The sequence below is a fragment of the Alligator sinensis genome, unplaced genomic scaffold, assembly GCF_000455745.1.
Source record: "Alligator sinensis unplaced genomic scaffold, ASM45574v1 scaffold104_1, whole genome shotgun sequence".
Lineage (NCBI taxonomy): Eukaryota > Metazoa > Chordata > Crocodylia > Alligatoridae > Alligator > Alligator sinensis.
In genome coordinates, this window is record NW_005841867.1 from 1,599,033 (window position 1) to 1,623,116 (window position 24,084).

Genomic DNA, 24,084 nt, shown 5'->3' on the forward strand with positions numbered 1-24,084 from the left:
CCTTAGGGCGGGCGGCCGCATCGCGGGAAGATGGCGGTGGCGGCCCCCGCGCCGTGAGGCGGCCCCACGGAGGCGGCATGTCGGACTCGGAGGAGGAGAGCCCCGAGCGCCAGCTCAAGCTCGTGCTGCTAGGGGACGGCACGTCCGGCAAGGTCAGTGCCGGGGCGGGCCCCGGGGGCGGAGGCGCCCCGCGCCGGTGCTGGGGCGGGTGAAGCCGGTCCCTCCCGCGGAGGGGACCTGGCGCGGTCGTGGTCCGGCAGCTCCGCGGGGCGGGCTGGGTTGCCGTGCCAGCCCGGGGTTTTGGAGCACTGCTGCGTGTCGGGGCCGGAGCCGGAGCCGGAGCTGAGCCGCCGTGAGCGGGGAGCCCGGCCTGGCTGCTGAGCGTCCCTTGGGCGGAGCGGGTTGCTTTCCCTCCCGCTTCCCCTAGATGATGCTGTTCCCAGCTGTGCGGGTTGAGCACTAAACCCTGTGAAAGATGGCAAGACTCGGCCACGTCTGGGCACCTCTAAAGGCGTGCTTCTTTTAGGTCCCTCTCCCGTATTGTCACTTTTGTTCTCGGGCTTGGTAATGTTGTGTGCGTCTGTCTTCCGCAAGACTTTCTCCCTGTGCTTTTCATCCCGTGCTCTTTGCCACCTCGCTCGGTGCCCGGCTGCAGGATTTTTTTTCTCAGGCTCCTTTGTGGGGGAGATGGCAGATGCATGTTCCCATGTGAAGACCAGAGTTGTTTACTGTCTGTTTTGTCCTCCTGACCAGTCTGACTTTGGTCCGTCTTCTAGGAGGCAAGATGATGTGACCCTGCAGACAGGAAGGCAGCAGACTTGCATGAGTCTCTCTTCTGGTCTCGTGTCTGGGAGAGGAGGGGTGGGATTTGTGTGGAAATGCTGGCGGCAGAATTAAAGCAAAGCTCCCTAGTTGGCCAGTCCCAGCTCAAGGTAATGCCTTTTTGTGGTGCCCAGAAGTGGCCCTTTCTATGTGGTAGGGACAGGTGCTTTATTCCTCTTCACTTTTACTGTTGGGCAACGAGGAGGAGTGAGGAGCAGCATAAACGTAAATGCAGTTCTTTCGCTCACTGTGGGCAACCCATGGAAAAGCATGGCTGGAAGGGACCTCGAATTCATGAAGTCCAGCCCCCGCAGACAGCGTGAAACAGGGACAGATGACACAAAGGACCGTGAACGCACTTGGAGGACAGGAGAGCAATTCAGAAAGTTCTTGATAGATTGGAAAGCTGGGTTAGAGCTAATAGGATAAACTTCAGTGCTGACAAATGCAAGCTGCTAGACCTCGGGGAGAATAATCAAAGACAAATAGGTAACAATTAGCTGTATGGCAGCACTGTGGAGAAGGGTCAAGGAGTCTGGGTAGATCAGGGACTTGGTGCGAGTCTGTAATGTGGTGTGGCTGCAAAAAAATAAAACTCCATTTTGGGCTGCTTTTGTAGGAGCATTGAGTATAAGACATGGGGGATTATCATGTGTGTCTACTTGGTTCTGGTTAGGCTTTATTTAGTGTATTGTGTATGGTTTGGGGCTCCACATTTTAAAAAGCACAGGGGGAAGTTAGGGGTCAGGAGACAAAAATGACTAAGGTTTGGAAGGTAGACCTCATGAGATCAAAAGCCCGCTGAAAAGGTAATTAGGTGGTATAATAGCAGTCTTCAAATATCTGAAGGAGAGCAATTTTTCTCTGCTGCATACCAGTACCTTGAGGTTGCAAAAAATAGGTTTAGATTGGACATCAGGAAAGCCTTCACTGTTAGATCAGCAAGGCAGTGAAATTTCCTTCCTTGGAGGTGTTCAAGAAGAGGCTGGATAAACATTGGTCAGAGATGATCTAGGAGCTGGGAGCAGAGTTCTCCCTGCCCAGAGATCTCTGTTAAGAGCAGCAGTTGGAAGCTGGAGAGCTGCTCTTCCCAGTGATTCCATGTGCGATCACAAGAAAGCTGTGCACCCCCTAGCAGGTGGATATTGGAAGAAACCAGGCTCAGTGAAGCAGAGCTCCACAAGCAGCTTAGTCACAAAAGAAGATTAAAGGAGCTGGGATAAGTTTATAGAGCGGATACAGATAGGGGAGTTCTAGCTGTCTGGTTAGAGGGTGTGATGTGTGGAGTTATACTTTCTGTCCTTAGGTTGCAGAGCGGAGTGGAGGATGTTTGGTTTTCCTGTGCTTTTGGCTGTTACCAGTTGCCTCATTTGGCTAGGAAATAATTTTTCCCCACCTGTTGCTACAGGTATTCATTTTTTTTCTTTTGCATTCTTCAGAAGCATTAGGTGTTGGTTGCAGCAAAGGCTGAACAGTTAGACTGGGGTGTCTCAGTGGTTGTGATAGGATGAAAACCCAGAGGTTCCTGGTTAGAGGTCTTGTTCTCTTACTCAGGATCTGATAGGTCACCAGATTTGGGGTCAGGAAGGAATTTTACACCAGGGTCAGATTGACATAGACTGTGGGGATTTTTGCCTTTCTTCGTAGTGGGGAGCATGGCCCTTTTCCTTGGATCTCACAAACATATTTTAAGAACGCTTGCAGTAGGGATACACCAATTAACATTTTTTTTTTTGGCTGATACTGGTGGCCAATTATTAACCAGCCGTATTGACTGATACTGATCCGATAGCTGATATGCCGCCCAGCAACTTGGAGAGCAGCATCTGGTCTTTAAGTCTGTGGGGAGGAAGGTGCGAGGGAGATGGAAAGGGCATGGCGGGGAAGATCAAAGTCCCCATGGTGAGGGAGTGAGTGGGGCAGGGGTAGGCACTGCCCAGAAGGTGTAGGGCATGGCAGAGAGTGGGATGGAGCCATGGGCAGCTTGTCTGGGGGGCACAGAGGAGTGGGGAGGGAGGCAGGTGCCTGCTGGTGGGAGAGGCATGGGGGGCATGTGCATAGGGTGAGGGTTGGCTGCCTGCTGTGGGCTCAGGGCCAGGGGCTGTGCCAGCCTCTTCCTGGTGGAGGGGCTGGGCTGGGGCTGCACTTGGGGCAGGCAGTGGCAGCACTGGGTACAGGGGCTACAGGGAATTTTGAGGTGACTGCAGCCTACCCTGTAGCCCCCCTTCCCCAGTGTCAGTGTCACTGCCGCCTGCCTGCCGCATGCCCAACCCAGCCCACCTGTTGGGAAGAGGCCTGCACAACCTCTGGCCCCAAGCCTGTAGCAGGCCAGCCCTCCCTTGCCTCATACACACATCTGGGGGACACATGCCCCCATGCCTCCCCTGGGGGTGTGCGGAGCAGCTGGGACCACCCCTCCCACCCCTGATATACCTATCCACCTCAGATGTGCCACCCGTGGCTCCATCCTGCACCCTGCCCCAGCCCTAATTCCCTCCCCCACCATGGTGACCTCAGTCGGCACCCCTGCCCCCCCCATGACCCTTCACTCCTCTCACCCCTTCCCTTGACAGACTTACTGGCTGGATGCTGCTCTCCAAGCTGCCTGGCTGCATTCCTGGCTACATACATGCTGCACGCATGCATATGGTATGTATCAGTGACATTATTGGCTACACTGGCCAAAAAACGCTGATCGACGTTTTATATGGACAGATATATCAGTGCACATCTACTTTGCATTGATGGCACACTGATGGACTTCACCCTCCTCTGTTACTTGCGGAAGGTTAGGGTGTTCTTTGTGTTTTTGACAGGGCTGTGTAGCTTTTAGGAATAGGTTAAACAAGCAGTCGTCTAACCTAGCCTATAGAAGTTCTGTAGCTGGCCAAAAGTGTTTAAGGCCTGGGTAGCTGAGTGCAGTGTGGGATAGCTTGGCTGTAGTGGGAAAATCCAGCCTGGGTTGGAAGCATCTGGGGCAGGGTGGCAAGGTAGATGGAAGAGGTGAAAGGCAGCTGAAGAGCGTGGATTTTAATGTTGTCAGGGGAAGAAATAAATGTTGCTAGATGAGGAGATGGAGGAAAGGAGAAGAAAAGAGATGATGATAGAGATGGAAGCAGGACAAAAAGCAAAAGAAAACCAGTTATAAAATGGTGAAAATAAAGAAAAGAAAACATTTGTGAAGGTAAAACTGGGGAAAATGAAATGCACCACATGAGAAAATGTTGTGATAGAAGAGGGCTAGAAGAAATTGGGCAAAATTGAGTAACATAGAATTAATTGGATCAAAAGAAATCACAAATGGGAGGGGGTAGGGGAAGGGTGACTGAACTAGATAAAAATAAACAGCAATGTAATACAGTAAGCAACTTATAAAAGGGCTGAGAATGAAGAAAGTAACTGAGCTGAAGAATTTGTTTTGTTGTTGTTTTGTTTTAGGCTTATCTCCAAATGGTTATTAAAAATCAGTGACTTAAATGTGGATTGGAAAAAAAAAATGATATTGCAGTCTGGATACTGGCTTGCATCTTGTTATGGATGGACTGGTTTGCATTTTCAGAAGTATGGCAGAAGTGGTACTAACTAGAGTTCTGCTGTGCTGCTGTTTGGAAAACTGTATGCCCCTGGAGGCAGGTCTAGGAGCTATTCATAAGGAAGGAGGTCCTGAAAAAACAGATGGTTGGAGAGATAGCAGGAGAAATTCCACCTTCACCCCTTTTATAGTACTGTGAGGCTGGGGGAAGAAATAACTCTAGAATTCAGAAGACTTCAGAGGTAGGGAGCCATCTTTCCTTCCATCCAAATATGGGGCTTGATATGTAGGATGGAATATGAGCAGGGCCCTAACTGGGAAATGCACAAAATTCTGTTTTCTCGATCTGATGTTGGAACTGGGTTTTTCAACTTTGCATTCCCTCTGGATTCTTTCCCCAAACTCCCTTTTATTTTATATGACAGATACTGAAAGAAAAGTCCTCCAGTTTCATTGGTTAACGGACTTGCAGACTTCAGTATTCTGAGGAAGGTGAGCTCTTTACTGACTGGCACGTGACAGTCATCAGCCAAATCAAGAACTGAAATGTCTTCCTTTTAGCTGCAGTACCATATTTTCTCACATAATACATGTTTCCTCCCCCAAAACCGGGGAAATTGAAGTACACGTTATATGTGAGAAATGCAGTTCCCCAGGAGTTCAGAAATTTTGTAGCTGGGAAGTGGTGGCAGCTTTAATTGCTGTGGCTCCCCAAGCAGATCAGTAAGTAACACTGTCTTTGCTAAATATCCAGACCCCTGAGGAGCACCCCCACCCTCCCCCACTAGATTGCATTACTCCATGTGGTGGATTGGGCTGGTGCATGAGGTCAGTCCCTATCTGAATCCAACTCGGGGCCCCAGACTGGCATGCTGGATTGGGCCCCACACCTGGCCTTAGATCTATCATGGTGAATTAAGCTGGTGCATTGTGTTCCACAATTCTCATCTGGCATGTGGAGCTGGTTGCAGGCTGAGGAACAGGCATGGCTTCCACTACTCAGTTACTTGGCCATAGTACAAGGGAAGAACTCCTTTCTTCGTAGTGCTTTTCAGAAACGGTGCCAATATTATTTTCATGGGCATTCTATGTGTGAGAGCCTTTCTACTCTTCTAGTACTTTGTATTTTTATGCCATTTTTCATTTGAAGATTTCAAAGTGCTCAACAGATATTATTAAACTTTATTCCACACTATAATACTGTAGTCTCAATTTTGAGCCCTGGGTGTGGGTGATATCATGCAAGGAGCCATTGGTCAGCCTAAATACAAAAAGTAAAATTTACATGCAGAATCTTCACTTTTTTTAGGGTTGATCAGTTCTCTTTCAATGGACTTTCTTTCATTGTGGGAAAGCAAATAAATCCAGGTTATAAGTGGATAATCTGGTACAAAGCTATGCTGCTGGGGAAGTGTTACAGGAAGTTCTTACAAAACTGAGCAGAGTGATAGATGAAATTCAGTGGTGCTAAGGGAAAATGTAATTTACATAGAGAAAAATGCACATGACACAATAGTCATCTCTGAATTAGGTGTTCATTTGGGGAACTGGACTTGGTAATCATTGCGGATAGTTCTGAAATAACAGGTCAACATGCAATGGTTTAACAACTGTGAATAAAAGTGAGTAAAATGTTAGGAATTAGGAGAGGAATTAAGAACAAAGCATCACTGCCATTATAAGCCCATGGTGTGTCCTAATCTTGAATACTGAATGTCATCCCACCTCAAAGAATATACTGGAACCAGAAAAGATGGAGAGAAAGGCAACAAAGGTCATCATGGCTGTTAATGATCTGGAAAGACACTAGGGAGCTACAGGTAAGTTATTCACTGTGTCTTATAACTAGGGACTACTGGAATTTGCGTTGGAAGTGTGCTACACAGCGGCTCCTTTAATCTTGCAGTTTTCCCCATGTGCCCCTCCCTGCACTGGTTGGCAGAGGGGCCTCGCCGCTCACACTTTATCAGCTGGGAGGCAAAAGCTGCAGTTTTAAATTTGCTGTGGCTTTTGTCTCCTGCTGCTGATTGGCTGAGGAGCCCTGGCAGCCCTGCTGCTTGCTGACCAGATGGGAGAAAAAAACTGTGGCATATTTAAATATGCCACTTTTTTTTTCCCCACTCCCATCCGGTTAGCAGCAAGCGGTGGGACTGCTGCGGCCCCTCTGTCAATCAGCGGTAGGGGTGTACATGGGTGAAATGGCAAGGTTAGAGGAGCTGCTGTGTGGCACGCTTCCGGTGCAAGTTCCAGTGGACCCTACTTATAATGCAAGATGTATGGAGCACCTCCTGAAATTAGGAGGTTGAAAACAACCTAAAGGAAGTACTCTTTATACACAATGTATAATTGACTTGTGGAGTTTATTGCCATAGGATCATGTTGAAGCCAGTAGTATAATTGGGTAAAAATGGATTGGACAAATTTATGAAGGGTAGGTCCATCAAGGGCTACTAAATACAACTGGCAGGGATATGACCTGAAGCCTACAGTATCTCTAAGCCAGTAATTCGTAATCTTTTTAGACGGTAGCCTTAACGTTGTTGGGGCCATGGGCAAGAGAGTCATTTGGGGCCCCTTAGAGGCTTAATTTTGATGACCTAGGAGCAGGTCAGACATTTTTTTAATTTCAATTTCACTTTGCCCTATCCATGTGACTGCAATGAAAGTATCTTAATACAGTATTGATAATACGAATATTCAGTGTAATTAATTTTTATTTTTATAAAGTGCGGGGCCCCAGGCGGTCACCCAGTTAGGAAAGGCAAAGGCCGCTACTGAGCCGTTGGTGAGGTGTTATGACTGATGCTATCTGGCAGTAACTGTATCTACCCTTTAACTTGCCTGCTAACACATGAGGGTATATATGTATGTATGCATGTATGTTACTGTTTGTTTGTTTATGGCAACAGTGCCAACATGGGTCATGCAATGAGTTGTTGCTTATGTTTTTGGATGAGCTATCAAGTATTTATCTTTTTTTACTTATTACATTAAAATGTATTCTCGTTATAAAGGGACCCATCACTCCATCATGTAAACAAAATAACCCCCTGCCCACACCTTTGTTTTTTTAAGTTTATCTGTTTTTAATATTTATTTTTTATAACCTTACTGACAATTTTTAATTCAGCATCTTGGAGTCTTTGGGTAAAAGAAGGGCTACTTAAATGTTATCTAGCATATACATTAAAGCTGAGATTCAGCAGTTTATCCTTATTTAGCAAAACACATAAGCATCTGCTTAAATTTACACATGTACTTACATGCTTGCCGAATTGGGACCTAAACAGAGTCTTAGCTGTGGAACACCAGTCGGTGTTCCACTTGGGTGTTAGTCAAGAAGGGAATGAGGGCAATGCTCCCTTACAAAATCCCCTAATCCAAAAACTTCTCCAGATTTATTAATGAATTTCTGGGGGTGGACAAACCTTAAAGTGACTGAAAAACTCATCCTTTTTCTTGGAAGGCTGGATGATTTTACGAACTATTTAAACAAAAAACAACTTTTTTTTACCTTGATCAAAGAATACAGATACTAGCAATATTCTTCATTAAGCTTTTCCAAGAATGGCTGTAAAAAATCATTTTTAGAATTGGAAGAAGGTCTGGCATTACAGAAGAGCCTCATTGAGCATATTTCTCCATTTGTTGATGTGGAGAAACTTGAACTGCTGCTGTTAGTATTCTTGTGGATAAATACTTACTCTATGAATAAATAGAGGACTCCAGTCTCCAAAGCTGGCAATCCAACACCTTTCATGAGCCCTAACACTCATTTAAAGTATTTAAAAAGTTAGTCAATGATTTTCTGCTATAAATTCCTATAAAGAGAACTTGGCCATGCTGTTGATTATTTGTTGTGATATTTGGCTGGCTGTTGATTGAATGTGTGTTGTTTATTTTTATTAACACCCCTAGAAACATTTAGGGAATATCAGGTGTTGCAAAATGATAAAGTTAATATTTATTGAACCCTTTAAAACAAGAAGGGAATAGTTGCTTATTTAATGTGAATCTAAATTAACATTCTGTATTTCTAAAGTCAGATGATATTTTGTTCCGCATCTAAGATGCTAGTCATTATTTTCTAATAAAAGGAAAAATTACATGAAGAGCATCCTACATGTTTTGCAAAGTAGCATTCAGTTTACAGGAAGAGGAAGGTATAGAGTACATTCCTGCAACACTTTTTTTTTTTTTTTTTTTTTTTTAAGTCTGCCAGTAATATTTGTTTCATACGCAAGTAAAAAAAGTTTGTAAAGTGCAAGTATTGAGATTACAAAATTAGTGTTACTGAGTTTTTAGTATTCCAGTCAAAATTTGTACCGAGCTTTTATTCTGAATATGCACTTGAAATAATAGCCAGAGGGAACAGTTAGAATGTCCTTAAGACTCATGTTCTGTGGTCCTCAACCTTTCACTAGGAACCCTGAGAGAGAATACCATTTGTATTGGCTATTTTAAAAATTATTTTCTTAGTTTTCTATAGGTCTGTGTTCTCTGAAGTAAAAGGAGAGTTTCCTACTACTTTTAATGGATTTTGGTTCAGGTTCTAAAATATTGTTTGCTTTCAAAATACCTATTATTCTGACATTTATCCAAATTTGAATGGGCAATCAAGCAACTTTTTGTATTATTTTTTTTAAACAACTTTATAGCTTTCTGAATAAATGTTTTCTTATTCACATTTGTACCTTGGTTGTCAACTCCCCTGGCTATGACATTAACGTTAACTTCTTATGCATAAAGGGTACAAACTTTTAATTTATTTTTCTGCAACAAACTTCTAGTGTCTCTTATTTCTTCCATATTGTATTGCATAATGGTATTGCAACTTATATGTTTTTCCTTACAGGACTATTGTATATTGTTTAAGGCATGTCATATTTACTTGGTATTTTCTAATACCGGTTTTTAATTTCAGCACTTTGCGGGGGGGTGGGGGGTGTTGTTTTTTTTTTAAAGTCTTAATAAACTGAAGGGTTGGTTAAATTCCTTTTCTGCTCACTTTGACTGTTAGTCCTTGGTAGTGGAAGGACTTTTTGAAGCTGTTACCTGATACCGGTTTTTGTACACATAGGTATAGAAATGTAAAAAACTTCTGGCATTGCTTTATTTTCAGATTTGTAGACGTTTTGTTAACAAGAAGTGTAATAAATGCTTGGCACTCATCTGCAATACAGAGGTGTGCGTGTAGCATGGCATGAATTTTAATGAAGTCTATTAGTTTTTCAAAAGTTGTAAGTATGCATACAGTTGATGTCCTATACTCTTTGTATCCTTTTTATATCATGGTTTGTGTGTACACATACACTTTCTCTTTTTTTATTTCTCTTCTTTTCACAAATACTTTAATAAATATTGTATCTGTTGTGCTAGAAAACAGTTGTGTAGCAAACCACGTTGCTGTAAATGTAGTTTTGTAAAATGTAATATTTAGGAAAACAATTCCCAGGGTACTGTTTAAGGGCATGAATATGAAAATGTATGTATACACAGTTTTACAAAACTTAGCCTTTTAATGCATGTACATGTTTGCCAGATAAGTCCTATCCTTGAATCCACAGAGAGCCCCAATAAGTCTGTGGTAGGGGGCAAATGCCTGTTCCCTTAATAACTGCTGTGTTCTGCCAAGAGCTGGTTCTTCTACAAATCAGAACTTGCTTTAAAAAGTATAACTATGGGTAGGAACTGCATCACTTCATTTTTGTGCAGTAATAGCATGCAGAAACAGTGTAAAATTCTGGATTTTCAATATTGTAATATTTGAAAAAATGTAAAGGAAACGCAACATTATGGCTTCTTTTTATATACATACCATGCTATTATAATATCTTTTGCTGTATTTTCAGCTGACCAGAATGCTTGTCTGTTTGCTAATACAGACAAGCGGTAACCACCATCAGCAGGCATTGATTAGAAAGTTACTTGACTCTTATTTCATAACTCTGCTTTTACATTGGGCTTGTTGACTTTTATATACCAAATTAATTTGATCTGGTTCTGTTTTCAGACATCCTTAGCCACGCGTTTTGCCCAAGAAGCTTTTGGGAAACAGTATAAACAAACTGTAGGATTGGACTTCTTTTTGAAAAGAATAACATTGCCAGGTAAGAGAATAAAGAACCTAACATGGAAAGTGCTGGCGACACTAAGACTTGCAGAGATAAGGTCTTGAAAATGCAGTACATAAAATAAGCTTATATGCTGCTTTTCATGCAGAAAAGATAATTTGTGATTTGTTTTTTTATTATATTTCTTAGTATGTAGATACCAAGTGGCAAAGGGTTGTGCATTTGTAGGTCTTTTATGAATAACAGATTAAGTTCTACAGAAAGATCAGTTAGCTATACTTTTAAAAATTACTTTTGATAGACAAATACAGAATGTTATTCAAGTGGATACTGTAATTGAGCATTTTATTTGAGTGGATAGTGTAATAATGCAAAAGAATAAATAAAATATAACTTTAAATGAACTACCTACAAAATGTAAGTTTTTTGAAAGATACATAATTTAAAAAAAATAAAGTATACTGAACTTTGTATTTGTGTTGTGGGGGAGAAGTATAATGTAGCTATGGAATCGCTGTGCTCTAATATGTGAATGCTGTTTTATGCAAGGCAGCATGAAATTGCTGGCATTTAATAGACCACTAAAATTTAGGGTCCCTCGGCACTCATAAAAATACAGTTTGAGCATTCAAGATGGTTCACTTCGGCAAAGAAACTATTTAGATGCCAGTTGCAGCATGCTGCATGGAAAATGCAAAGAAATAATAAAAAAGAATGGTTGCTACTTAAAGTTTGCTTCTGAACAATTGGGGGTCTAAACTGAGGCTTTCATTAATTTGTGGTGGTTCAATTTGTAAGCATGATAGTATTCCATTAAAAACAATTTAGCCTGGTGAGCTTAATAAACCAAAGCTGGGGAAAGCATTTTTAAGTACCAAGACTGCAGTTAAGTTTGATAAAGTCGATGCAAGTTCTATCCTTATTATTTTGGTGACGTACAAATAGCAAACCTGAAATGAAATATATTTTAGCTCTAAAATGTATGTAGTTCTGAACATTATTTTATTACAGTTTTTTATTTTGTCAATAATTTTCCAAAGTCATGTTTATTTTGTACCCAAGTGAAATAGAATGTAGGAATATAAAAAGATTATTTTGTTCTTTGTTTAATTATTCCACTGTACTCTTCTGTGTCTGGTTTAAGTTCTAAGTCTGTGTGCTTATTCTCTATAAAATGGAATGAGAAATATTTTATTGTCCTGTCTGCTCTTCTAGAAATACAAGTATGTAGAAGAATTGCTGCAGCACTTGCAAATGGAATGTGTACACAAATCATGCAGTGTGCATGCTGAGAACTTGTATTTTTGCAAGTTTTTTTCCAGCTGTTAAGCATACAGAAGCTATTAGTACATTATTGGGATTCTAAATATTCTTGTGGGGTGGAAACTTGGAGAACTATCAACCTCTTGCCCCCCCATTTATTCTGTTTTGTTCTTTAACTAGTTTGTCATAAAGTAGGAGCCTAAGTATAAACACCATCTAGAACATCCAGGATAATGACTGCTTGCCATTTTTTTTCATTTCTTTCTACATACAATAGAAAAAATTATACTGATTCATGCAGAATCTTTTTCCTCACTTTTTTTTTTAATTTGTGTATATTGATGAATACGTAAATACAGATTTATACATTTTTAATGGAAGAAGCAGATTTTTTGGAGGCAAGTTTGAAAGTGCAAGAGTAATACTATGGAATGCAGTACTTCAATAAATTATTTTAGTTTCTTAGGTGTGGGTTTTTTTTTTTTTAACTAGTTTTGATTTTACAGTATTGTCTGTATTTTAACTAAAAGGTAAATTTTATTGTACTGGACAAAACTTGAGGGACATGTCAATAGAAAAAGATGCCCTAGCTTGTATTCTGTAATAGAACAGGTGGTTGATCAATTCTTGCTGTTGCAAAATTTAATTTATTTTATATTTAAATGGAAGTAGATTTTTTCAAAATTTCAAATGATGCAGTTTTAAAACCAAACAAACCTATTTTGCTATCCTCATAATATGGGGTAAGATTCATTTAAAAAACAAATTACAACGTGGTACTATTGAATAAAAATAGAATGCTAGTATCAGTAGTCTTGGGCTCTTTAATTTTGTCAGTAACTTCACTGTAAAAAGTAGAATCTTTTATCCGGCAATGAAACAAAATGGTAATTTAATACAAATAACAAGTTTTTTTCATTGGTTTTAATTGTGAACAGTATGACTCTGTGTTTTAAATAGTCACAAATTCTCTTTGTGCAGCTTTTTTCAGGGTAATTACTTTCCAAATACTAAACCATTTCAGTATATTTCATGATCCAGTATGCTGTATAGTCTGGATGCAACCACTGTGCAAATTTTATTGCTTAAAATAGTGTATCTGTTAGTCAGAGGTTCTGCTGATAGAGCTTCTTAAGAGCCATAGTCAAAATACTTTCAGGAAGGTTGTGGGTATAGTCCAGTAAACAGGGTTCTACTGTGAAAAGGTTTTTTAAGTCTTTATTACAAGAAGTGGGCAGACTTAGGTTTTTAGTTCCATCTTGACTGCAGCACTTTAAGTAAGGTTAACCAATTCACCAAGTATACTTTTACGAGGTCACTGTTGAATTCTCTCAGTGGCTTTACTTCAGACCTTGATTCCTGCACTCCTGTTGCCTCATTTACACATTGTAGCTTCCTACGTTGTGCTATTTTCTACAAAGTAAGGTATACACACGTTTTCTTATTTACTATTTGTAAACCATACGCAGTTTCTTGGAAATTCTTCAATCGTTACTGCTTACTGGCATACGGATGTTGATGCTTTCAGAGAATGCACTACATTTTGAAAGCAATAATGAGCAGTTTAAGTTTTCCTTCATTTGTATTTAGGTTGTCGTGTCCCCTGGTCCCCCCCCTCCAGCCCCCCATACTGTCATTCATGAGTTAATATATACTTCCTTTACATTTGTCAGTTAATAGCAGATTTAAGTTTCATGCATTTAAGAAGTTGTTACCATAGTTAATAATTCAATTTTAAAGAGTTGAGTGGTTTTTTTACACTGTTCCTTAAAAAAAAAAAAAAAGACCAAGATTAGATGCTATACAGTACATAAAATCTGGCAAAAATGTATTAAATGGAAGAGGGCTAATAATTTCTCCTTTTATAGATAGCAGGATACATTTCAGTAACTTCTATAGTTTTAATTAAAGTCAGGAGCCACCTGGATGAAGGAAACACGTGGGCTTTATTTTTGGGGGAAAAAAAAAAAGGATTTTCCTGGGGGTTATTTTGTAGTCAAGAGAAGAAAAATAATACTTCACAGTTATGTATTTTAAGGCCAGAAGGGACAAATCATCTCGTTTGATTTCCTATATACAGAGGTCAGATAATTTGACCCAGTTATCCCAGTATTGAACCTATTATTTTACTCTGTCCTGGGGGGGCAGGGAATACAGTTGGAAATAATTTAAAAACGTTTTAGTACAAAATTGTTCATATAAAAACTGTTGTTTTTGAAAGTTATAGTATTTCTAAAATATTTTTTCCTTGTATCTGGCGTGAATTAAATGGAAAATTGTCAGGGAAAAATCATTCAACCAAGTCAGATGTAGAATGCAGCAGCATGCCTTGTCTGGTGGGCTTTTGAGTATGTTTAGTTTGGTTACCCACTGAAGAAGCAGCATAGTTGCTTTACAGTGCTGATTCACCAGTTTGTCTGTGCCAGATAAGTTATGGAAGACCTAGTCCTGTGCTGTCTGTAGGTACTGCAGATTTATGTTCTAGGCTTTAAAAGAGTCACTATCAGAACAGATATGCTTTTTCTACAAGTGAAAAGTTAAATTTACTTTGAGTGTTCAGTTTCCTCTGATTCCATAAAAAAATTCCATTTATATAATTTTAGAAGGGGATTTCATAAAAAGAGATTCAATAAATAAAAGGTAAAGTTTCTACATTCTCTTGCATAAATTGAATCTTGCAGAATGTATGTGAAATTTCTGGCTACTGACTTTTTTATTTTTTAAGAACAGGTTAAAAAATTTGAACACTTAACCAAAATAAAATGAGGTTGCCATACAAATGGATCAGCCGTGCTTTGTAACACAATGCATATCTATTTATACATTTGTAACTTAGTATCTGTAGTGACAAACCAGTAAAATTCATTTTCATCACAAGCAGGCTATGCAGTCTTTTATAGGACTCGATGCTAATGGTAGTTCCTTGTAAATTTTCTGCTCATTGATGGGTGAATGGAAGATATTGTTCAGTAATATAAAATTTTAATTTTTTAAAGTAACAATAGTTTTAAATTTAAGGTGTTGTTGTTTTCATAATCCATAATATTGTGCTGTTTTCCTTCCTTTGATATCAAGTGATTTGATTATTTTAAAAGGTATTAAACTTGAATTTTGTTACTTAGGGTATAATCAGTTAAATTTTTTATAGTGGTTTTTGTCTAGGTGCAATAATTCACAAGAAATTATTTTTGTACTTTATAAATACCATTAACCTAAGCTGTGTATTGATGTTATTGAAAATTTACATTGATCTTAACTGGGCTAGAATATGGTGCTACTTTGTATTCAGTTTAGCTCTGGAAGTGTTAAACTAATAGCAAAAGAGGACAGTCAAAATTCTTAATCCGTTATGAAGTTGACATAAATCAGGATGTAGGTGTTTCATTGTCATTATTTGCCTATAGAATGTAGTTCTGCTAAATCATCTATTTTTAAAATTGCATGAATACTAATTTGGCATGCTTACATAGACAGCAGCAAACTTTTTATAGCACAGGAAACTTCTCCCCTCTTCCCCCAGTACCCACACTTTTAATCTAAAATATAGATTATGAGTTAAAAATTCATATTAAAATTGTTTGGAATTATGAACCAAAAAGGATGGTCTATTAACTGGCTCTGAAAACACTCTCAAAGAGTGGGAATTTGTAAGTAAAGTGAGGTTTGTGGCCAAGTGGTTAGTTTTGGGGTCCTTCAGATTTTTTGGAGGAGGAAGTTTTTCAGTTTGAAAATAGGGTTCTGTTAATAATTCCATGATAATATAACGATGCATTATAATCCATTAGCTGTATGGTAGTATTAGGAACAGCACTGACAAAATAGTTATTTGTATGCATTTTCCAGCTTCTAAATCTTTTTAAAGGAAGTTTAATAACTTTTCCAGGTATAAAATGCATAGTTTAGGTTGATATTACTGGAAATGAAGGACAGTGCAGCTGCTTTCTTGTCAAATTTTCTTTTGTAAAACTTATTTTCAAATTGCTTCACTGAAGTATATTTTTAAACTTCAGTTAGGGAAATTGCCCTGTGCACAATTCTAGTTTGTTTTTCTTTCAGTGTCTGTTTACACTTAAATGTTCATATCTATCTAGTTTTACTGGTTTTAATACTTATAACAGAGTAGGAACCTTTTTTATTTTTTTTTCTTCCAGTTGATGTATTCCTCTAGGTATTTTGATGTGTCTAAATATTCTTTGGTATAGAAGGTGCTGTTTGTGAAAGCTGTTTACTTGTATACTGGTGTTTTATACAAGCTTCTGCTACATCTTGAATATACTTAAATGTAAGTTCTCCAAATAAGTTAACTAATTTCTGTATTTTTTTTCCCCCCAGGAAATGTGAATGTTACTCTTCAATTGTGGGATATAGGTGGGCAAACAATAGGAGGCAAGATGTTGGATAAATATATCTATGGAGCCCAGGTACAGTAAAAATAGTCACTGTAATCCAAGATATCGTCAGGTTTACTAAAATTTGTTCTCATAATTATATTTTTTTTTCAGGAAACCATAGATCATAAAAAATTAGATATCTGCTTATTTTTAAGTCTTTCTTTAGTAATGCATGTGAAGTCTTATTTTTGCTATGGTAAAATTTGTTTAAATTAATTGAGGTGGAGGGGAAGGAAAGGTGCTAGTTTGTAGAACTGTAACCAGTCTCCAAAACAGATGCATGTTTCCATGTATTGTAGCTTGCTTGAAAAAAGCAATCTTAGTAAACAGTACAGGCTATTTGGATATCCACATGGTAGATACAGTGCTTGCTTTGAGAGTAGTTGCCCCCTGAGGGGAAAAAGTAGAAGGAGGAAATTAAGAGCAATCCTACACCATTAAGTTCATACATGCCACTGGGGTTATAAGAGGGTAGAAAAAGGAGGCAACTGGGTAGCTGATTTTTGCAGAACTGCTATATAGTGAAAAAATAAAATTTGTTCTAAAAGCTAGCTAAGCAACTTAAAATACTGTTGCAGTATTTACTTTATTTAGATGTTGTGTGTACTCATTATTCTGGCACAGTGATATCTGATTGTCTACTACGTTCTTTTATTTTTGGCAGTTGCAATAAATACCATGAACAATAATACCTTTTACCATATACATTAAAAAGAAAAACAGGTGAACTGATTTTACTTTGATTTGTTCCTCTTTACTTCTCACAGCTTGTGGGCTTGGGTTACAACTGAATTCCTGCATCAGTCTATTAGACAGAGGATACTTCCAATTAAAGGAGACTCTAGTATGTGCAGACTGATAGGGTAAAGGCTGAGACTATCATCAACTTTAACATTTTGTTACTTTCAAAAATAAAAAAAAATAGTTAAGCTGTCTTTAGACATCAAGCCTGCCTTCGTGTCACTCCAGTAGTTTTTGTGGTCTTATAACAGTTTCTCTCTTTTAATGAAAACTATTTTTCTCCTTGTGAAAGATTTATTGAGCAACAGGAAAGCTGGCTACCTTGAAGCAAGGACTATTCACAAAGTGTTATCAAATGAATTAAGTAAGCAAATGAAAGGAATAAGACTGATAATTTGTTTTCAGGAAAACCTTAGGAATGTTTTCATCACAATAATTTAAAAAAGTTCACATTGTGATGTGTATTTCCTGAAAAAGCTGATTGTGTATTTAAATAATATTAACTATTTCTATTAAATTCTGTCCAAATGGAGAGATACAGAACCCACTTTGTTTTTAAAGCATGTATTTAGAATTGGATAAAGTAGAATTGGAAAATGTACAGAGGGGCAACCAAAATGTTCAGGGGTATAAAGCAGTTGCCATAATAGGAGAGACTGAAAAGTCTAGCACTCAAGTTTGGAAAGAAGAGGGGTAGGGGGTGGGGGATATGATGGAGGCCTATAAAACTGGGTAGTCTGGACAAAGTAAACACGGAACTATTGTTCATTAAGTCCCAGAATACTAGAACTAGGGGACACCTGCTGAAGTTAGCAGGAGATATAGGTTTAAAACTAAAAAGAAAAAGTACTTTGCACAACATGCAAGTAGCTTGTGGGATTCTTTACCACAGGAGGCGGTAGAAGCAGATAGTGCAGCCAGGTTCAAAAAGGGACTAAACAAATTAATGGATGGTAGAACTCTTAATAGATGTTGAACATAACAATTACAGATGCTTCTTTTGGCATCTCTAAACCAATAATGGTGGGTGCCAGGGAGGGTAATGGTGGGTAGATCACTCTAAATGCATCTGATTCAATGTTCTTCCTCTAAAGCATCCACTTCTGCCACTGTTTTGAGGTAGGATTACCGGTCTAGATGGACCATTGATCTGACCCACTATAGCACTTATTCTCTTTTCAGCTTTCTTATAAACTAGTGGCAGTTCTCTCACCTCTCAATTATTGTACAGATTACTCCAACTTGTATATGACTAGTTTTCTCCCATGGGTTGTTCAGGCCATTTTTTTTTTTTTTTATAGTATCGATTTTGAGTCTCCACTGAAGGATGAATGAAACAGCACCAAAATAAGCCTTATTATCTTTCCTTCTAGATTGCATGAGCTTGAAAGCATGGCTGAACAGAAAAAAAGTTGGGATAAAATAGGTCATCTCAGGGAGATTGGAGGAGAGAGCTATTCATTTTAAATGCATAATGACATCTAAAGAAAGGGAATGGGTAGGCACAGCAAATGCTTGTATGAACCTGCTGTCCATCTCACAGTACCCATGTGAAATTGTTGGGAGGTTGAGCCTTATTATCAATAGCAATTGTAATGTCAACTTTTAATATTAGACACAAAATTTATTGCTCTCTTTTAGAAGCACAGTCATACTAGCATGAAGGATTGAAATGTAGAAATCCATGATGTCCAAAAGTCAATTGTTTTAAGTGTTCAAATAGAAAGTCTGTAACCTGACCTGTTGCTCTTTTAATTGGAATTGTGCCTTATTTTGGTGTTAAGTAATTTGTTAACATATTCCATGTGTTTTTTATTTTTATTTTCATAAGGCTTCAAACCTGGAAGTATTTTCTTTAGAAATGAAATTATTTCATGCATGTCAAATATTTGGTCCTGGTAATTTGCATATATTAAATATGGATTCTGAAGCAAAAATCCTATAATGAATTATCACTGTCAGACTTACTCTCTTGAAATCAAAACTTCAGGATTCTATTTACTTAAATACATTTGTAAATCTACTTCTAAGTGCCTCAGTACAGAAATAGGAGCTTGGTGGGATTTACAGAAACATGTAATCAGGTTATGCCCTTAATTCCAATAGAAAGTTGATGGGGTTTTGGCTTCTAAGGCTGTGGGCGACTCATGAATGGAGAGGTGAAGCGCATGGCCAAGAGCCTGGATCCCATTGTAGTTTGCTGTATACAAGTAAACACACTGTACATTTGAAAGCATGGGAAATCAGGAGGCTCTACTGAAAGATACGGTTTTGAAAGTGTGACAGATTTATCACTAATTTGTCCAGGCATAGATTTGCCACTATTGTAATGGAACTAAACTTCTGAGGTTGTCATGTGTTGACAGCTTGACTTGCCATGAGTTACTAACCTGTTTGTAGGCCTATGGCTTAAGCCATAGGAACAAGTTATTGCAAGGAAGTGGGGTATGAATTGTCTGTAAGTTCAGTAAGTACCTGTGTCCACACTTGTCTCACTGTAAATGTGAGGCAGCTTACAGCACTTCTATTAAGGGGTATGCTACCTCACACTAACTATTGAGTAAGAGTAAGCATATGGGAAGTTACAGTGCATTGCATACGCCAGAGTCAGTTCACAAGCTTGTTTTACCTCACAGTAGTTCATGTGCCAATGTTTCCAACTGCTTTAAACACTTCTGGGAATGGCAGCATAGGTGCTGTCACCTGAGTGTTCTACCTAGTGTGCGGGCCGGGAGCGGTCTGAGGCCTTCGGGGGCGCGCGGCGGGCTGTGGCCAGCAGTCCTGGCACGCGGGTCGGGGAATGCAGGCTGGCGGACTAGAATTAGGCACGGATGCGTAACGGTTGATTAAAGATTATTTTACTTACACCGTAGATGGTCGCGGTGCAGGCAGGAAAACTTGCTTGAGTTGCAGTTACAGATAGGAAAGAAGAGCGGACAAGAGTTCTAACCTCGCGAACTCTAGCCCAATCCGGCTGAAAGCTCTAAAACCGCGAGCCCATCGAATCAACCGGAGAAAATAACTCGGAGAAGAGCTCTGGATACACGCACACACAAAGCTTGCTAGGCTCCGTGGAACAAGCGCGCAGGGAAGGGGATCGTGCTCGGCGATGGGGAGAGGCTAGAGGTTGATCAGACCCCTATAGCCTTCTTAAGGCACACGCTGGGTCCGTTAGGCTCCGCAGCGCTTAGAGTTCTTCACGAGACGTGAAGTCCTCCTCCTCCACGAGATGGTTATGGAGTCCTCCAACTTGGGTGGAAACCGCTCAAGCCTCTTATAAGGCTAGCAAGCCAATTGCTAGCTGCCACGTGGGAATAATTTAGAACTGGCCAATAGTGGGACACAAATTTGCATGCGGGTGGCGGGAACTCCTTTGCACCGGGGTTTTCTCTTTGCAACTGAGAAATGCACACTGCAAAGAAAGCTTCTCGTGGCGGGAAATAATTTAGCAGTGCCGAAGTACACACACACACAAAATCACACCCTTGGGTTGTGACACCTAGATTTCTCTTAATTATTCCTGCAGAGAAGGGTCAGCCTATCCATACATAATGGCACTTTTTCCCCTCTTTGTCAAATGCCAAAAGTGGCAGACAGATCTATAGTGGGGATTTACCTAGGTGTGCTCCTTTGGCATTTTGGTTGCCGCTCTGTACATTTTCCAATTCTACTTGATCCAATTCTAAATACATGCTTTAAAAACAAAGTGGGTTCTGTATTTCTCCATTTGGACAGAATTTAATAGAAATAGTTAATATTATTTAAATACACACAATCAGCTTTTTTAGGTGTGAAATAAATGTGGTTGCACATTGCATAAATATCAGAATAGGCAGCATTACCCAGAGCACCTGTCTGAAGCCTGGCCACTGGACATCCAGGCAGGGAAGACATGTTAGGAAAGAAGGAGAGGAGCAAGTCAAAGCGAAGATTGGACAGTGCTCTGGAAAAGATGGGGTCCTAAGTCCTAGCTTGAGGCTCTGGTCACAGTGAGGTTGAAAGTATCCTAATGGTATTGGTCCAATTTAATCCAGTGACTTAAATTCAAAGTGCCATGGACCAGCTTCAAGAGGAGGGCTAGAGAGTGCTTTAGCCAGTGTCTAGCCCTTGATCTAGTGATTTTAGAGCATTTTTCTGAAAAGCAAGTTCGGTTTTCTGAGGGGACCCTAGAGCACAAGTCTGCTTCTTGGATAAATGCTCTAAATGTTAGGTTAAAAAATGGGTTCGCCATTCTCCTTCTCTTCCTCCTCCTCTATTGTTTTACTTCTAGAATGTATGCACACAGAGCAGTCCTGTTCTGCCAGATTCATAGAATCCAAACTGTGAATAAATGTCAAAACAGCTATGTAAGTGTTACTTTATTTTAATGCAACTAAAATTTATCCCCAAGTTTCTGGAGAGTATGCAAAAAGCTGTAGTTTTGGGTGTTAAAGCAGTTGGTGCTGTCTGTCATCTCTGTTGCTGATTATTAAGAACTGATAATTTACTTGTTGCATTGTATACAACAGGAAGCCTTCCCAAGGAACATAGCCATGGAAGGCTCTGACCCTACAACTTGCTGCATGTGACTGTCTGCTGTGGTTGTGCTGTCTCGTGTAAAGTTGAATGCACTCCATGTGAATACAGGGAATGCCATTGTAGTATTGGAGCAAATGGTAGATACTGATACAGTATGAGCTGTAGAAATAATTTCAAACTGCTTTCTACTGGCATAATTTTAGGCCACAATTTAGTCTGATTACATTATCAGGCAGTTGATTCTGCTCATACCTTTGAGGCAGGAAACCCATACGAAGTCCGGAAACAGAACAGAAAAATGCTGTATGAAGCACTCTTCCCTGTGAGTAAGAACTGTATTGACTCTCCAGGGTAGAGCTTCATGTTATGCTATGGTGGGAGTACCATCTTTTGACTGAGGCAGCTGCTGATGTCTTGTCCCATGTTTTACAATGGCAGTGAAAGCCCGGTGTTCCAGTCAAATTCCAGCGTGAATTCTCATTTCCCATGTGGTTTCAGTTGGCGAAGTTGTAATTTGCTCCCTCCTGAAACTATTGTTTTTGTTTTGTTTTTTTAAAATGTTGCTGGCCTAGAATGGTGTGTTGACTGCATTTCAGTGGTGGCTGAAATGATAATAGTAGTTAGAGCTTTGGGATTTTTCTGTTTGAAAGATGCTGAGTAAACATTGTTTAAGCATGCAGATGGAGACATCCTTTATGATCTAACTTTACAAATTTATTTAATGTGTTAATGTATTATTCTTATGACTGCTGGTATAAAGAACTTAATACACCTATATTAACAATAGGAAGATATAATAAGAAATTAACAACCTAAATATATTATTTGCATCATTTTTTATTACGTTAGATCAGGGGTCAGGATTGGAGGCTGGAATGATCTAGTTTGGGTGGGAGGTGGCTGGGCATTAGGATCTGGCTGCTGTTGTCGCTTTATCCCATTGCTCTGCTGTGGTCTGGTGCAGGGCAGAGCTCCCCCTCTGTTGGAAACACAGGTGGTTCAGGAAGAGAACTCCTGCCCCATCTTGCCCCAACCCTCCCAGCTGCTCCAGAAGCCAGAGGTTGCCTACCCCGGCATTAGATGGTTGTCTGCTCCTTTTTACTCATGAGGTAAACAGTCTCATTCCCAGAGACCATCATTGCTAGGTATTGGTAATCTCTTATTAATCCTATCTGAGAGGCAAATGATTAAGTAAGCAAGGACAATAAAGTGCCTTCTCGGTAAAGATGGCCTAACTCGCTGCCTAATTCAGCAGAAGATAGGGCAGGGTGGCACCTAAGAGCAGTGGTTCTCAACTTTGTTAGACTTAGCACCCGTCAGAAAATATCAGTTCTTAGTCAAAAGTGAAAGCAAAAACTATAGAAAAATAAGAGGGTAATTCTTCTGTTGAATAGAACACAGAAAGACCACAGAGGGTCAGAATGTTTGTGACACTGTGAATTTGTTTGAAATCTCTGGGTTTATCTTGTGATTCATACTTGCACACCTAGTAGTGCTAACATTATCTTGGACCTGGTGAAACCCTTGAAAGAATCTCAAGGCACCCTGGTTGAGAGTCACTGTTCTACAATAGTTGTTTCAGAGAGATGTAGGAGCTTTTGTAGGCAGTAACCTACCTTTCATATCTAAAATATTGAAGAGAAACTTCTGATTACTTAGTTATGTTTATTCTGCAACTAGAAGAGTGGTGTAGTATTTCATGAACACACAACATTTTAAAATTTAAATCAATTCCTTTGTAGTCAGGTCAGTCATTGGACAGTCAAAACAGGATAAGCATTGAGAATAAAAACAATAAGTATGAAACTTAAATTGTTTTAATACACCTGTTAAAGTTTGACGTTATTAAATGAGCACATTTACATTACACAATTGTCATTTACTATTGTCGCAAAATCTTCTATAATTACAGTTCGGCTATTTATAATGTAACTATATTTCAGACCCACTTCTGGTTTTCAGCTGAAATTGCTGTCTCTGTCTACATCCCCTGCACCTTGGATTTTATTAATAGTGGCTTGCAAATCAAGGGATGCAATTCTTTTGCTCTGTTCAGCACTGGTTAGCCCTTACCTGGAACACTGTGTCCATTTTTGGGCCCACGCTTCAAGAAGGATGTGGATGATTTGGAAGCAGTCCAGCACAGACAACAAAAAATGCCTTGGGATCTAGGAGGCAAGACTTATGAGGAAAGCTTGAAAAAATTAGGGTTATTTAGCTTGGAGAAGAGAAGGCTAAGGGGAGATTTGGTAACAATCTTCAAATACCTGAAAGGCAACTACAGAGAAGAGGGAGATGGGCTTTTCTCCATGGCTGTTGGGGACAGGAACAGGACTAGGAACAGTGGCCTCAAGCTGCAGCAGTGGAAATCCAGCTTGTTAATTAGGACAAACTTTGTCTGAGGGTGGTCAAGAATTGGAACCAAGCTATCTAGATAAATTCCAGTCTTTGCTCTGGTCTAGTGCCCAAAGACTGGAAGAAGGCCAATGTGGTGCCTATCTTCAAGAAAGGGAGGAAAGTTGATCTGGCAAGCTATAGGCCCATCAGCCTTACTTCTATCCTGGGGAAGGTTTTAGAAAAGTTTATTAAAGAGGCCATCCTTAACGGACTGGCCAACATCTACATCCTGAGGGATAGCCAGCACGGGTTTGTTGTGGGTAGGTCTTGCTTGACCAATCTCATTTCCTTTTATGACCAGGTGACCTATCACCTGGACAAGGGAGAAGAGATTGATGTCATATAT

General features: G+C 39.7%; 1 protein-coding gene across 3 annotated transcripts in view; it reads left to right on the forward strand.

Annotated features, from left to right (window-relative positions):
* Positions 1 to 6: 6 nt before the first annotated feature.
* RAB28 (RAB28, member RAS oncogene family) overlaps positions 7 to 24,084 on the forward strand; it is a 117,551-nt gene continuing 93,473 nt past the window's right edge. For 2 of the 3 annotated variants that reach the window (XM_006016765.3, XM_025192652.1), the window contains exons 1-3: positions 7 to 152; positions 10,368 to 10,464; positions 16,024 to 16,112. In XM_006016765.3, the coding sequence (XP_006016827.1) occupies positions 78 to 152; positions 10,368 to 10,464; positions 16,024 to 16,112 (261 nt within the window). In that variant the 5' untranslated portion in view covers positions 7 to 77. Of the gene's footprint in view, positions 153 to 3,395; positions 3,472 to 10,367; positions 10,465 to 16,023; positions 16,113 to 24,084 lie in introns of all 3 variants that reach the window. The other variant, XM_014526012.2, reaches the window with a different exon arrangement.